The sequence below is a fragment of the Chinchilla lanigera genome, unplaced genomic scaffold (genome assembly GCF_000276665.1).
Source record: "Chinchilla lanigera isolate Chin_1 unplaced genomic scaffold, ChiLan1.0 scaffold00134, whole genome shotgun sequence".
Taxonomy (NCBI): domain Eukaryota; kingdom Metazoa; phylum Chordata; class Mammalia; order Rodentia; family Chinchillidae; genus Chinchilla; species Chinchilla lanigera.
This window is the reverse complement of record NW_004955535.1, coordinates 2,472,531-2,490,149: the sequence shown is the minus strand read 5'-3', so window position 1 is coordinate 2,490,149 and position 17,619 is coordinate 2,472,531. Positions and strand designations below refer to the sequence as shown.

The following is a 17,619-nucleotide window of genomic DNA, read 5'->3' as shown; positions in this document are numbered from 1 at the left end:
AGAGAGAGAGAGAGAGAGAGAGAGAGAGAGAGAGAGAGAGAGAGAGAGAGAGAGAACATTTTGTTAACCACTTTCATCCTGGAGAAGAAATGGCAAAGGGTACTTCGATTTCATTTATTTGAAATCTGCACACAATCCCAGGCAAGTTCTTCAGAAATACAGGTTACTATTCTTTTACAGAATATAGCCACAGGAGGTACAAGAATAGTGACGTTCCCTCAGACCTCAGTTCCTGAAGTGAGGTGTGGAAAACCCTGGGGGTCCATTCATGGGGTCTGTGAGGTCAAAACTATTTTCATAGTAATACTAAGGTGTTATTTTCCTTTTTCTCTTTCATTCTTGTATGTGTTTGCTCACGAATATATTATGTGAATATGGTAGCACATTGAATGCAGAAATGGAAAATCGCATTTCTCTGACTTTTCAAGATTTTTTATTTGCCTTTGTATTTCAATACTTTAGCTGTGATTTTTGATCTCTTTATATTTCTTCTATTGAGGTTTGCTAAGCTTCATCATACGTGAAATACTTGCATATTATTGTTATGGTTTGTGTCTGGATGTTCCCCCAAAGCCTCATGCAGTCATGGGGCAAGCTTTTAGAGTTTATGACTGATCCATGGGTGTGAGTGCTACACTACACCACCCTGGGGCAGGTAGTTTGCATACCAATGTAAGGGAGGGAAAGAAGCTGCTTGCCACCACTCCTCCCCTTTTGCTCTTGCTGATTTTGCTATATTCTGCCACCATGAATGGTTGCCCTCTGCCATGTGCCGTCCTGCCTTGGAGCCAGCTGAGTGAGTATGGACTGAAACCACTACAGACTGTGAGCTAAATAAATCTTTCCTTCCTTAATTCTGGGTGTCAGGTATTTTGTCTCAGCAATGCGAGAAAAGTAACCAAGAAAACTACATTTCCAAATAATTTTTTCCTGTCTTTTTGTCTTTTCTGTATGGAACTTGCATAACACCTATATTGATACACACATTGTTTTCCCATAGGCCTCTGACTCTTTGTTCATTTTCTTATTCTTTGTTTCTCCCTATTCTTTTGATTGAATAATTTCTATTTACTTCAAGTTTAATAATTATTTAATTTCTCATTTTCAGTCTGCCCTTAGGCCCTAATTGTAATTTTTACATTTTACTTATTCTATTTCACCATTCTAGAAATTTAACTTGATTATTTTAACAATGCATATCTCTTTCTTGACATTCTTTCTCTGTTTTCATTGTCATCATACTTTCTTTTAATTTTTAAGTATGATTTACTTTAGTTATATGAGTATACTTGTAATACAAAATTTCAGGTCTCTCTCTCTGCTAAACCTAAGATCTGGACCCATGCATAGGGCATTTCTATTGTGTTTTCTCCCCTAAGAACAATTTGCAGTTTTCCTTCTCCTTTAATGTATGGTACATTTTTCTTGAAAATCGGACATTTTAAATAATATACTGAAGGGGGCTGGGGATTTAGCTCAGCGGCAAAGCGCCTGCCTGGCAAGCGCAAGGTCGTGAGTTCGGTTCCCGGTACCAGAGAAAAACCAAAAAAAAAAAAAAAAAAAAAAAAAAAAAAAAAAAAATAATAATATACTGAAGTAGCTCCAGATTCTAATTTCTTCCCCTAAAGTTTTATTGAAAATTCACTAACTTACCAAAATGAAATATATGGAATCTCTTTCTCCACACTGTGTGGCTAATGATATCTTTTCTCTATCAAAAAACCAAAATAAAGACAATTTATGCCTATCTTCTTAGAGGAAGTCATTGCTTAGTTGTGTTGAAGCAAGAGCTGGTTAGAAGCTATACTCAAATATTTCAAGCCAACAAGACTTTCAATTTTTGGCAATATATCTATATATGGGTTAGGAAATGTGTTAGTAATTCAGGTACTTTCTAAGTATTCATAAAGATGAGGGGATTTTCCAAGCCCTGCATTGGCCACCTCATTTCCAAAATACGACTATATTGACCAAGCTAGAAGTAGGGGGCAAGAGCAACCCTAGGCCATTACTCTGTATTCATGCTGATCTTATTTAAAGTTCAGTTTGAATTACAAATTTTCAATTCAGTGTATGCTTTGGTTAATTTTGAGTGTCCCAAAAAGGTTTTTCCCGAGTGTTGGTTAATCTTGATTGCAAACCTGAAAAGGAGATTGGATTTTGAGGAAATAAACTCATCAATGGATTAAGACAGCAATAAGTTGGTAGCTAAATGGACTATTAGGAGGAAGTAGGCCATCAAGATGTGACCTTGGGGCCTATATCTGGTCTCTGGCCACTTTCTTTCTGGCTCTTTGCCTGTTTTCTGCTTCCTGGATACCATAAGTTGATCACCCTTCCTGTACTATGGTCTTTTGCATGTTTCTGCATTGGAGCCTACCAACCATGGACTGAAACCTCTGAATCTGTGAGTTAAAATAAACCTCTCTTCCTTTAAATTGTGTGTACCAGGTATTTTATCACATAAATGGTGAAGTTGATCAATACATCCAGAAGGTCTCATTTTGTTATTTTGGGGGAGATTTGTTAAACTATTTCCTTCACTAACTCAAAGAGCTTATTTCCAGAGACTAAGTTTTAAACCCCTATGCATATATTAGGCACAAGTCTAACCAATTTATTTACATTATCGCTAAAACTTTCAGCAATATTTCTAAATACATATTATTATCCTAATTTTTTAATGAGTAAATGAGGCTCAGATAATTAACATTCCCAGGAAAAAATGGTAAAATAAAGATACAAACACAAAAGCACCATGTCAATTACTTCCAAATGTAATAAACACAAATGGAACATAGCTGATTATTACCCAGCACTTAGTTGGCAGGTTTGTTTAATTGGCCAACCTCAACTCCATTTACTCTTATTTTCTACTGTCTAGTGAAAAAGTTAATTGGCAAGGAAATGCCAAATAAATCAGTAGGAGAAACAAGCCATTGTTTACCATGAACAGATGATAATCATTTAAAAAATCATTATATTGGTTTATAAAATTAGAGTTTGGTTCTTGCATGAAATCCTAGTAAAATCCAATGTACCACCTAATCCACAGAGTTATACTCACAGAAACTTAATCCTGCAATAAAAGAATCTTTTTTAAAACATCTTAATTAATACTTCTTGAACAACAAAGAGTACTCATTGACATGTTACACATCATTGCAGAAATTCTTTTCTTTTCATTTCTGTCATAACCATTCATTGCTCCAAATCTTTGATCTCCTGAAATTCTCCATAAACCACCCCTATATCCTGGGATTCTCATATTCTCCTTCTAGTATCAATAAACTATCCCTTTCTATTTTCCTGTCACTTAGTATTCTCCAGTCTCCTTTACTTGGTCTCCCAATTCCACATAATTAAAAAATCATAATTTCATTATCACTCTTAATATCCTCTTTAGATACTGGAGGAAGCACAGACTGGGGAAGAAACAGACTTGAAGCATTTTCATTGGCTGAGCTGAGGGACAGTCATCAAGGTAGTGGGCAACACTCATTTGTTAATTTGCCATATCTCTGTCATCCTTACTTGTTGCTTTGTTCACATAGGATAACCACAAAGGATATAATCTTCTTGCATAACCATGAAGGAAACAGCTCAGATTTATTCAAAACCACTGACTGCTGGTTATGATTCTTCTACAACTTTGGTTAGTTTTGGTCAAATATCTTAATGTTTTTGAGGTACAATTTGATATTTCGGAAAGCAGACATAAGCATACTGCCACGCTTTGTTCACTGTCTCACAGGATGAGGAGAGATGGTGGCAATGGAAGATCTTCAAATCTGAGCTATGGTGAAGATTAAGTAGAGAAACATTGGTAAAACTCATAGCAAAATCTGTTCCATACAACAATTACTCAAAACTTCATGCCATTTACATTATTTCTTATAACTTTCAGGTTTCTGGTTGGGCAACTGAACCGTGGTACCTTTCACAGAAGATTTTGTAGAAGAATAGGAAATACTGAGCTTTAGACACGCAGATTTTAATATAGCTCCAGAGAGAAGAGGAAAAGCTCTATTTGAAGGTGAATATGTAGGTCAAATTCAGACCCACATATTTTCAGAGCAATTCGTTGGTCTAAATATTAAATTTGGGACCAAAAAATATAGATGATTTTTGACAGAGTCTGCCTAGCTACTAACATTTATGATCTATTTCACTGAAACTTAAATGTCTACTTAAGTTTGGACTGGTCACATGAATACATTCTAGACAAGGAGATATAAGCAAAAAAGTTGTTTAGACTTTCCAAGAAATCCCCTTAAAAGGGTAGAGATATCTCCTATTTGTCTTCTTCCTAAATCCCCCAGCCCAAAAAGCAGTTGTGATGCCTGGAGTCCTAACAGACATGAAGGTAAGGGCCTCACTGAGGGATGGCAGATTCTGAGATACAAAGAATTTGGATCTCAAATATCAAAAAGCATTATTACCAGTTTCAATTACTTAGTGGCAGATTTCTTTTACATTTTTACTTTGTTTCAGTCATGTTAATTTTTAAAATTCTCTCTGAATTTGATTCTCATTGCTATACTGAGAACTAAAGTTGTGGCTATGGACAACAACCAGGGAAATTATGTTGAGTGGTCAGTTGGAAAGGTTGATGACAGATTCTTGAGAAACATTGGGATATAAAAGGCAGGTGAAAGAAAGAGTGCCATCTAAAGAGAAGAAATTACACAGATAGATGAGCATGAAAGCAGATGAATAGTGACACTGAAGACAGGACTAAGCACTAATGTGCACAGTGATCAGTTGTTGCCATTTATGCCACTTACAGGAGTTCAGTGGGTTGGATTAGAGAAGATCTTTGATGACCTTTGTAACAATGATTTCAGAAGAGCGATAGGTGTTAAAAGAGGGATAGAGTGTAAGAAGGAAAAGAAGATAGGAAGAGAGAAAGACAGAGAGGGAAGGAAGAAGAACAGGAGAGAGGAAGGGAGGGAGGAAGACAGAAAGAGAATAATAGAGAGAGAATAAGTAAGCAATAGTTACTATGGAGAAAATAACAAATAGTAAAAGGAAGCAAAATAAAAGTATAAACTTTGATTGCCTAGCATAAGAACACCAAAATTCCAAGATTAATATGGGATCTGATGGGGAAATTTCAGTTTTTGAATCTGGAATGAGTGACAGAGAACTACAAGGGACCATCTAGATTTCCTTCCAGGAACTGTGGCATTCCTCATGCCAGTGTGTGCAATGGTAGTGGCTCATGGCAACATCTAGATCCAGGGTATGATTTAAGCTATAGCTTTTGGAGCTAGAGCTGTACATTATGTCCATTGCTGAGATGGTTTTGTATTCTTCAATGTAGAAATAAAGGCAAGTCACTACCCTTCTCATAAGGATACTTTATGCTTACATTCAGTAGATCTGGTCTCCATTATTCACAACTAAGAACCATGCGAAGTCCACAGTTGGAAACTGGTAAGAAATATTTGTAGTGTATTTATTTTTCAGTCCACGTGCTAAAACACTCACCTGGTCATGTACAAAAAGGAAGTATAAAGAGGGAGAACTCCTTAAGAGGATCCCAAAGCAGTCCAACTGGGGCATGCTTTACTTTGTGTTTATTTCCAACATTACAGATTCTCTAGTTGCTCCTGTCTTGACTGCTTGAATTTTAGTCAAATTAAGACTCTATCTGTATTTAAATATGGATATAGACATCCTCTTTTTTCACAATTGTGCCCTAAGCATATAGAGGACATTCCTAATCTGTGATCTGTATAATGAGGTCTTTGAGCTCATTTTCCTATCTATTATGATACCATTCCCCTGATCAAGTCCCCATACTTTGTTTCACAACCCTTTTGACTTGGGATAGTGTAAGGTGGTAGTCTGCAGTCCTGTGGAGACATCATATATTCTTCAGTTTGTTAATCACCACTTGCACTCTTCTGCCCCAGGGGCTTCCTGAAACCTCACCCTTCTCCAGTGAGGGGTTTAGTGGTTAAGCCCTGGGCACTCGTTTTGTGAAGTCAGCAAGTAAATGGTAGGAGAAAGAGATGAGATGTAGTTAGTTGACTGCAGACTAACACTATCTCTATACTGAGAAAAAAATGCCTTGATGTCTTCACCCCATAGCTTTCTTCCTCCTGATAGTCACACTTACAGACCTAAATCCTTGTGTTCTGACCACCTTGTTTTGATGTTTCACAGACTCTTCCAATTTATTTTATCTCAAATTGAACCCTCTATGTCTGATTTCCTTTTCTCTTTTTATCGGTTTTCCTCTTTTGTATTTCTTATCTTAGCTACCAACATTCCATTGGGGAAGGTGTCATCCTAGAACTCTCCCCTTGATCCCCTAACTACCTCATCTGATCAATTACCAAATTATTCTACTTCTATATATCAAGTATGTCTTGAGTATGTCACACTTTTGTAATTTCTATGATGCTTGCTCATGGTACCTAATCTGAACTACTACAAAACTACTACCTACCTGGAGATACCTTGCTACCAGTTTCAATGTTTTTTCATCAGAGCTCAACTATCAGAGGGATTCATGGAGTTCAATTATAAAACACTTAAAATCTTTTCTATCCCAGAAAAGAGTGGATTTTTGTGATTTAAATCTTCCATGATCAATCTATCTTGACTTCTGCATTTATCACATTATATTTTATCCTTTAGATATACAAAAAGCAATCCCTTATCAAACCTAACTAGGAAGAGTAGATAGATAGTTTTTGGGAAAAATGGTTGAATTGTAGAGATTATATAAAGGCATTTACATATATTGAAACTTTTTTTTTTGGTATTGGGAATCAAACTCAGGACCTTGTGCGTGCCAGGTAGGCGCTTATGCCACTGAGCTATATCCCCAGCCCGGAAACACTTTCTGTAGAATACAAGGATGGTCATTTCTTCTGCTCTCATTTGGTTAAGGATCAAGACTTTTCCTGGAGTAAGGGTTCTCAGTGTGTCTTTTCTTATACAAAACTCTTCTACATTCCATCACTTATAATTTTTACTGTGGTTCCTTTAAAGTGGAGTCAGATTTAGAGATAGTAGAAAGAACATTAAAGCAAACTTCAATGGTGCCTCCTCTACTTCCAATTCAATAGCATTTTTGTTATGTAATCTCTTTTATACAATCTTCCAAAGTATCTGTTTTAGTTTTCATAGAAACCAGAATTCTCTTTTGCTATGCATTCCTATGCTATTGATTTATATAATATTCAATTAAATAATGTTTTAAAAACCAGAATAGTATAAACAGTTTGAGAACCAGACATTATTGACTGTTGATAAAAATATTCTCAGATAGTAGAAGGCAATGTACCTGGCACTGGAATGGTTACTGAAAATATTCTCATAAACATCTATAGATTACTTGTATCTGGTATCAAGCTTGTAATAAAAATTGGCAGTTGTTTTCACATGGAGAATGAAGAGCTTAGGATAATTAAATGAGTAAATTAAATGGGAGTTGTTTAAGTGAACTTCTTTATACTGAACTTTGTGTAGTATTTCAATGTAGCCAATTTTCTTATTTCACTGGTTTTGCCCATATGACATTTTTCTCTCTAGGACGTTCATTCATTCTTCCCTTGACTCTTCTCATCCTTTAAGACCATTGCCAGAGATCATGCTTCCTAACAACTTCTCCTAACTGCTATTTCCCCAGCCACATAAAAGTTCATGGAAGGCCAAACATAAAGTACATTCGCTTGTGTATGTATAGAAAGTGAATCTGTCAGTCCCAGCCAATGCAACAGCATATTTGGCTCCAGTTGGTCAGTTTTGCTAGAACTTGCCAAGTTGCAAAGAATAAAATATGACATAAAAGGATTAACTAGGAAGCTAATTTTTCAAAGTCTTTGATGAAGAATTATGAATGTCCTTGAAAGCTTTTCAAGAGTCATCAGAGAACAGATGGGAAGAGATCAGCTTTTTGGTAGACACCTGTGGATAAAAATGTCTGTACATTTCTCTTTGATCAATCAAAAAATAGCTCATTGGGAATATGGATTGCATCTAAAACATCTTGTGGCTATAGGGTGGACAAGGATAATACATCCAGTTTCAGGACAAACTTGTACTTAATTCCCCTAAAATTTATTGGTTGTAATACAGTGAGACTGAGGTAAACAAATGTACAAAACTTTTAAATAAAAGTGCTTCCTTTTGCTATAAGCAGCAATGGAAATTTAAGTTACTTCATCTTAAATATATTAAATTCTGAAGAGCACCTAATATCTTCCTTATTAACCAAATCCCTTCCATTTTTTCAAGATTAGAAAGCAACAAATCCAAATTGCAAAGCTGAAAATATATCTATGGAAATGTGATAACAATATACAAAATTGGTTCTGGCTCTGTAGATTTATTTTTAAACTGTATAACAATGTGAAGTGCAACTATTTACATGTTTGGTTTAATACAAATTTGAATAAAAATGCTTACTATTTGAATTAAGAGAACATTTATTGGCCTTCTACCATACCAGGCTTTGTGCTAAGTACTGTGGGTTATAGAGGTAAGAAGATAATACTGTGTCTTTGCAAAGACTCAAGTCTCACAAAAATATGTAAATCACAATGATATATGGTATATTATTTAAATGTTATATAAAGTTATAACAAGGAGCAAAGAGAATCTGAGGAGAACAAATAGCTTTGAATTGAATAGAGAAAGTCACATTCAGAGCACACTTATTGGACCTTAAGAGATGGCTAAAATTTTTGAGAAAAAAGAAAATAAGGGGAATGGTGATTCGACTAAAGTAAATTTGTTTTAGTAAAAGTGAAGGAAGGAACAATTCAGGGTATTTTAAGCTTGAGATATAAGCTGAAATAGTAGAGATGATGGACAACAGGGTTGGAAAGATAGGTCAGCACAGATTCTATACTGAATCCCTTTGCTACTAAGCATGAATAGGTAAGTGAATGGTTAGAGGACAGAAACTGAAATATATACTAGAGAATACTACAGGTCAAAACCAGGGTAAATAATTCAAAACTGGATATAGAATAAGGACTCTGGAATAAGACTCTTCAGGTCTGCATTCTTGTTCAAATACTTGCTAGCTCTGTGAAGTTAAGGAAGGAGATTTACCAGTTTGTTGCCCCCATTATCTTCAGCACAACTGAAAGCAGAAGAGCACTATCTCATGCTACAATTGTTATAAGGGCTAGATGAGCTGCAATACAAAGTAGCTGACAGTATTAAGTGCTGTCTCCACCACTACCATCCTCAGCACTGCCACAGCCACCAATGCCACCATCATCTTCCACAGATTTGTATGAGGTATTATGAAGTCAAATGTCTGTGTGAAAACAATATAAATGAGCAAAGTGGGATTGTTTTGGCAAACTGAAAAGTTTGCTTACTCAAAGCCAGGTTCCTAAAATTTTAATGTACACATAAATCACCTAGAAATCTTGTTAAAATGCTGACTCTGATTTATTAGACTCTGCATTCCTTAGCAACTCCCATGTGAACTCTGTGCTCCGGACCAGAGACCACACTTTGAGTAGCAAGAGTCTGAAACATCTGTTACTCAGTTGCAGTTTACAGTGCCAAGAGAATGTGGGAAGGAGTGCTTAGAAGCCAGTTCTAAATTTTCAAAACAAGAAGGAAAACCATATTTAAAATATATGAATGTCCTCAATTTTTAAATATTACCAATTATTTTAAAACAGTGCCTCTTCAAAAACATCCGAGCTGGATATAACCTGTGGGCACTCACTTCTCCAACTCTTGGCTGGATGGGGAGAGAATCAAGGTCAAAACTGGTTGAGAAAGTAGGGGAGTTTGAATAGAGAGCAAGTGGACTGGAATCGGGACTGCCGAGATCCTTGAGGCGAAGTGGTGAATGGATGAGCAGGATTTTAGCACTGGTTTCTCTAGATAGGCTGCACAGGCTTCATGATGACACACAGTGTGAGGGGATTTTGAATCATATTAACTATTTTGGCTTTTAATTTTAAGGAAACAAAATTGCTGAAAAGCTTTTTGCTTGGAACTGAAAGCAATTTGTTTAGAGGAGTCTCAATTAGCAAGGAGCAAAATTTGAAGAACACTTATGAGAGAAACAGTTGCCTTACAAGGTGTGTATACGGGTATACGAATTGCAAATGTAGACTTTTTCAAGAGAGGTCCTACTAGGCCTGCTTTAATGAATTAGATAAGACTCATTTCTAATTAACAGCAATCATTTGCATGCAAACAATGAGCTAAGGTCTTTAAACAACAATTTCTTCCCTCAGGTACATTAAGGAGAGTCTCCCATTATCTTATTATACTGTTAATTTGCTTGGCAAAGAAGCACATATCATATGCAGGTAAACTTTGGTTCAGTAATTCAGAAGTAAACCAGTTTAAATAAATAATAACTTACTGATCCAACACTAAATCTTACACAATAAGGTCTTTTAAATGCCTACCCTTATGTTGAACTTCTGTGTATGCTGAAAGAGATTTGTCAAGCATCCTTGCAAAAGTGATATGAAAACATTATTTTCCTGGGATTGCTTTCCAGATGGGTGCAAATGTTCCTTTGGAAAGCAGCTTCTGAACATAACTTGGTTTCTCCCAGACTTTCCCCAACCATAACTGGTTTCTCCCAGTCTGGGGGAAAATTGCTTAATTCCGAAACTAGGGCAGGCAAAGTCCAAGGTGAACTTGGGAAAACTGAGTAGGAAGATTGAGCTCCTACTAGCTAGGGTTAATAACTGTAATTCACTAGAACACTGAATGAAGAAGAATCTATAAGTCCATATTGACATCAATATGTAGAGGGAAAATGTAAAGCTTTTTTAAAACAGAAGAAAGTCAGATGGTAAATGTAGGATCATATTAGAATTAGGAAAATCATATTCCTGCAAGCCTTAAAGTAATAGTGAGTGACTTAGGAAAAGATCTGGAATGGGAACTTCAGGCCATTTGATGGTCTATCAATTTCAAGGAAAATATGTGAATTGGCAATGCATAATCTGATGGTCACCACCTTAAGTGAGCAATTAAATTTAACAGCATCTTAGCAGAATGGGACTACCTCTTAGCAGAATGGGACTACCTTAGCAGAATGGGACTATAATGCAACTCTACAAGACAGAATATGGTACACATGGCATCACATATGAAGTATTCTTCCCAAAAATATTTCACTTGTGTCTTTTCAAGTCTTGCCTAGACCCAATTTACCAGAAAACTCAGAGAAGGCAGAACAAGTGAATAACACCATGATGGGGCAAAATAATTCAGACAAATGCATTTTAAAAGGTGGGCCATTGTTTGAACCTACTGACCTGGAAAATTTCAAATGTCCATATCATTACAAAGAAAAAGAGGCGAAAGGGCTGTGTTAGACTAAAAAGAATAAATAAACAAAATACAATGCATGATCCAATACCGGATATTGGTAGAACTCCCTCCCCAAGAATAAAGATGTTTGACCTATTGGAAAAATTTGAATATGGGGTAGATATTAAACAATGATATAATATTATTTTCAACTTGCTTGGGTATAATAACCAAACATTGGTTATATATGGCATGCCTATATTCCAAGGTGATGTGTGCTGAAAGATTTAAGGGTGAAGTATAATGCTGTTTATAAATTATTTGCAATTTCAAAAATGAAAAATGTGTTTATGTATGTGCATGTTTGTCTACATTATACCCTATAGTAGATTTGGAAAGTGAGGAGGCAAAGGGGAGTGGGGTGAGAGAAAATGCAGATATGGCGAAATGTTAAGAAGCCTTGACTAAGAAGTTGGAAGAGAAATGGGTATATGGGTATTCATTTTGCTAATTTTTTCAACTGCTCTGAATACTTGCAAATTTTCAGTTAGAAAAGTATGGTAAACAATAAATTCAAGAAATATTTTTAATAAAGTAACATTTAGATTAAAATCATTTTCCCCAACATATGGTACTCTTTTTGCTGTACTTGGAATGGAACTCAGTGTCTTATGCACAAAACTATAGAAGTGCTCTATCACTGAGTTATACATCTAGCAAGTCTATCTATCTATCTATCTATCTATCTATCTATCTATCTATCTACCTGTCTAATCTATGTAAGTATGTATGTATGTATCTGTCTATCTAATCTATGTAAGTATGTATGTATCTATCTTTCTATGTATGTATGTATCTATTTATATATCTATGTATGTATCTATTTATGTATCTATATCTATGTATCTATCTATCTGTGTATCTATGTATGTATATCTATGTATATATCTATGTATGTATGTATCTATGTATCTATTATTCTGCATATGTACATATGTACATATATATCTATTTTTCTATGTATGTATATATGAATCTATCTATGTATCTATCTATATATTTTTCTATGTTTCCACCTATCTGTGTATGTGTGTATATATGTATGTATGTATCTATCTATCCATCTATCTGAGCCTGGCTATCAGCCTTCCCAGTTGTAGCAATTACAGTTGTGCACGACTGAGTATTGCTTCTCAATGTATGTTAGTAGAATATATATTCTCAATATATGTTAGCCTTATTGTGAAATTGGGGAATCAATATTGCATTTACCTGAAATGGAGAGGAAACATAATTTCTTGAGTTAATTTTTGATTGGCATGGGCTATGATCTAGAGATTTTTCGATTAAAGGATTTTATTCCCCATCACCTTGCTTTCTTTTCTCATTCAATCTTATATCTACTGACATTATCATAACTAAAATACTTTTCATTATGTTATCAGCAATCCATTACTTGAAGGCCTGGAGTCTTTTGCCTGATACATCCTCTCCCAGAACTCCAGAAATAAAGGAGTTTTTAAAGAAATTATTATAAATTAGGATAAGAACCTGGGCAAATAAACACAAAACTGTCTAGAAACAGTTAAGATCATTTTTAATATCTTGGATCCCTGTGATCCATGTGATCTCCCAAATCCATAGGGATTTGGTAAAGCCTAGGACTCCTCAGAATAGTGTTTCTAAGTTCATCATTTACAGTACATGAGACTCCAAAGGAAACTAACCATACTGAAATGCTAAAACAATTACAAAAACAAAACTGTGATATATTAATACATGTACTTGTTTATTAATGCATTAAGTAATAGGATCTTGTGGTCATATCTAATATCTACTGAATGAATTGCTTAGAGTTAAATAGAAATGAGAATTTCAAATATTTTACAGTACGGAAGTATGATTGTAGTTCACAACATCTTGTTCTATATTTTTTGAATAACTAGAAGAAAGTAACTCAAAAGTTCCACAAACAAAGTGTTGATAAAGGGATGGAAATGTTATTTAACTTGATTTGATCAGCACATATTGTACACATCTATTGACTCATCAATATACCTCATAAATATGCTAATGTGTCCATCAAAAATTTAAAAAGTTTAAGATGGAAATGTTAATTACCCTTCTTTAATCATTATACAATGTATGTATAGATTTCATATTATCTCATTATGCTCTACAAATTTATACAATTAAATTAATAATAAGAAACAAATATAAAATAAGAGTAACCATAATTTGAGATACCTATGAGAACTTTAATGAGATATGAATATATTTGATTTTACAGACATTGTTAATATTACTGTATTTTTTCTTTCAAAATGGAAAGAAACGCTCAATTTCAATTTGAAGTTAGTGAACAAGACAGGTAAGTTTTTCCCCACTCAAGATCATGGCAACCCTTAAATCCTGTTTATGGACCCAGGCTAAAACTTCTTTGCATAACAGTCCTGCTTTTTCTTAACCTATGAGTTCCCTTTATAGCTGATAGTCTTTAATTTGCATCCTGTTTACAAATATCATTTTGCTGACTAAGACACCACGAAAGTCATTAGAATCGGGCTTAAACTTATCGATGTTACCCAATTCCTGTGCTACATAAATGAAGGAAAGGTAAATTTTCTATCTTAATTTGCACAGTTAATTGACTATTTTATACTGCATTTGTTTACAACACAGACTAATGTTAGTAGATGTTCACTGCTATTTAAATATTTCTGAGCATTTTCATATTACCTCATTGGTACACAGCAGTTTCAAAAAAGAAAGGTAAAATTATGTAGTATATAGTTCCGAATAGTTTTCACAGACTTTTTTGCTTAAATCGTGCACTTTCTTTCATGAGTGCTTTGGACTAAGAAATGTTCAGTATTTCTAACAGCTGCATTTAAAGAGCATTACAAATGAAGAACAGTGTGGTTAAGTTGAATAGGTGTCTTATTTTTCACCTATGCAATAAATTTCTACTTCCTTTGAACTGCTACTCGTGTTGCTACTGATTAATGATAGTTTTGTGATTACAGCCCTCTCACAATTGTGAGGTTAGCATACTCTCTGTGAAATATATTATTTACTTGAACTTGATTTCCTACTAGAAACTGGGAAAGAGCTATGAGTGTATGGGGACAAGTGGCACCACTTATATTTTATTACAGTTTTAAATTTCACAAAACTTAAAAGATATAAAAATCCTAAAGTGTATGCCACAAATCTTATTTCAGTGGAAATTTAAATATGCGAGCATTTATTTTTAAAATGTAGCATGAAGTAGACAATTTTAAAAGCTGAGTATAAAAATAACAAACACTCTCAAGGAAGCTGATCTTAACCTTTTAAAACACAAAAGTGCAATATTTAATGTAGGACAAAATATTAAATGAGAGAATTTTTTCTATCCTATTATAGCCAAATCCCTAGTTGTAATTAACCTACAATTTGGATAGTATTTCATAACAGAGTCAGCATATACTACTTTCTTATCAAATTATAAGGGTCTAAAATTTATAGCTGACTTTGTGAAAGAGGCATATTGTCCCACATTTATTTACAAATCATGATTTACATTTAGAAACCAATGACACATAACAAGATTTTAAAAATTTAAGTAAATAAGAGTTATCAGAAGGAATAGTAATATACTCTATTCAAATACTATATAGTAAAACATTTTAAAAATGTGAAAATACTTTATACATATTAAAGAAAATTAATCTTTCAATAAATTTAATTGACTATATTCAAGACATATTTTCATGCAATTTTATTCAATTTGTCTTAATCCTCTCATTTTCTTCCATTTAACTTTAAACTACATTGAACTTGCTTTAGAAGTGATACACAAGTTTATACCTATTTATAGTACCAACATTTTAGTTATTTAAATAATGGAATACTTGTGTGATTAATAGAAGGGTTTCAATGTGATAAAAATGTTTTGGACTGTTCAAGGAAGCTGTTTAGCTATAATTTTTCTCTTTATTTTATCTCTATATAATAAAGAATATCTTCTAATTCAAGGTATAATAAACATGTATTTGAGGGTATTGTTCGTCTTTACTTGTACCATGTTTTATATGTGAGTGTGTACATAAACTATTATGTCTATTTTGTACAAAAATATCAGTTGCATTTACTTTCTGAATTAAGCAATATGAGAAGAGAAGGGAACAGGAAGTGAGAACAGACAATGGACATAATTCTAAACCCTTCTTTCTATTACATCCTAACCAGAGATACTCATCACTGAGGTATTCCAGCCCTGAACATTAAAATCAACCTATTATGTAGATGACAGTTAGGATGCAAGGGTTTGGCAACAGAACTGATTTTCACTGCTCACAATATTCTCATTTTGTAAATAAAGGTGAAGTCCTCCTTTATGAAACAAGGAGTGCAACTGAAAGCATAATAGACAATCCCATGTATATAATACGTAGGCTTTTCAACTGCACCAGACTGCATTTGGCTTTCAGTGTTCTCAATACATTCCAAGGAAAGTTAAATGATGATTGAATTCAACAATAATCTTTTGGGTTTCTTTTCCCCTGTAGATTTTACTATTTTTTGCCTAAGTACCACGTTAAGAAGGTACTAACAAATGTAGTGAAACTAGAAGTAAATATTGCTATCATGTTTTTAGCATAAAAATCATATTCATCACTGTTGAAAAATCTAACCAAAGAGCTATCTTCCCTAGGAAACAGTCATTCATAAGGCTTTCCTCATCTTTTAAAACATAATTGCTATGTAGCTTGTTAAAGTCGGGATATACTGAAGCCATTCACAATTAATAAATCATGTGTGATTTTTAAAATAAACTCCAAAGTTGAAAATAGCTGAAAAGCACTAAGTGACAAGAAGTATATATTTTAGTATCAGAGCAAAAAAATAAAATATTTCTTCAGTGCTCTTGATGGGCTTCTTAATGTTTCTGCCGTTCACTCAGTTTATAATCTTCTCTTATGAAATATTTGCAAAAGACAGTTTAAATAGTTCGGCTAAAATTTTAGTATTCCTATTTGACATGTCACCTTACCTCTTTTTCCTTTCTACCAGTTGTTTGCAGACCTCCTGCCACCGCAGATTCAAGCTTCCCAATTTTTCCTGGAGAATATTGGCATCTGTTTTTGAGGACTGTTGAATTATTTCTTCCCCAGTTGCATTCAGTGTTCTGACAACAGTTTGTCGCTGCCCAATGCCATCCTGGAGTTCCTGTAAAATACCAAAAACATGGAACAAAAATGAAACCCCATGTCCTTTTATTTGAGAGAAGATTAAACAATGTGCTACCAAAGACACTTGTACTGGGAGAGAAAGAAACATAAAAGCTCCATGTGAAAGTTACTCTATGAAATTGACATGCCCATATCCAAAGGATACAAGACAGAGAGACACCTTTGATATGTCAGCAAAAAATGTCCTCTCATTTCAGCTCCAATTTTTATTTTTCTAAGCTTGTCAGCTACAGGATCTTATAATGTCCTACAAATCAATTAGTTGGAAACTTTCTCAAGAGCAAATTCGATTTCTTGTCCCCACAAGGATGTTCAATGTTTAATAGTCTATGAAGTGCTGTAAAATTTAAACATGAATAAAGTACTGTATTTGCATTTCTCCATGACTGTTGATAGAAGAAATGAAAAAGAATACGCAGTTTAGAAATATATTTTTAAAAGCCTCAAGGTTATTAAATAAAATTAAATACTATGTAGAAGGAAATTTATTTCAAATTTGGTTTGCATCAATGTATTTTGGATTATAAAGCCACATAAAACCGAGCATTAACTGCTTTCGGGGCAGCCCATCAAGAAACCTCTAAGGCACAGTAATAAATTTTAAAATAATCTATAGCCAGTAGAATATTTTTATGAGTCATTGATGTTGTCAAGCTTAAATATCTTCTATGTTTTATCTTGAATGAAATTCTCAGAATAGAGTGTCTGAAATATTATTCCATTAAAAAAGAGACTATTCCAACCAAGTATGGACATAAATGATGATGCTTTATGTTGAAATAAAAATGCCCATCACTATTTACCTTTAAAAAGATAATGTCGTATTTTAAGGCAAGTAGAATAACATATTACTAAATCTAAAATTTAGAAACTGAAATAAAACATGACAACTTGAGACTCCTTTGTGTTTAAATCTAAATGACTCCCAAATCCTTATGGTTTTAAGAAAATAATAATATGTGAAACAGTCTTTCTAATACATATGATTCAAATTGTCAAGTATTCTTACATTCCCCTACTTAATGACCTAACACCCAGCTAATACTAGACTCCAGAATGTTTACCAAATGAATCATGAATGCAAATTTTTTGAGACTGGGTCACTTCTCTCTTA

At 34.0% G+C, this 17,619-nt stretch overlaps 1 protein-coding gene across 1 annotated transcript in view; it reads right to left on the bottom strand.

Moving 5' to 3' along the window:
* The window catches only part of Dmd (dystrophin), a 2,013,932-nt gene that overhangs the window by 806,866 nt on the left and 1,189,447 nt on the right, over nt 1-17,619 (bottom strand). The window contains exon 45 of the mRNA XM_013507710.1: nt 16,307-16,482. Coding sequence (XP_013363164.1) covers nt 16,307-16,482 — 176 coding nt within the window. The remainder of the gene's footprint in view (nt 1-16,306; nt 16,483-17,619) is intronic.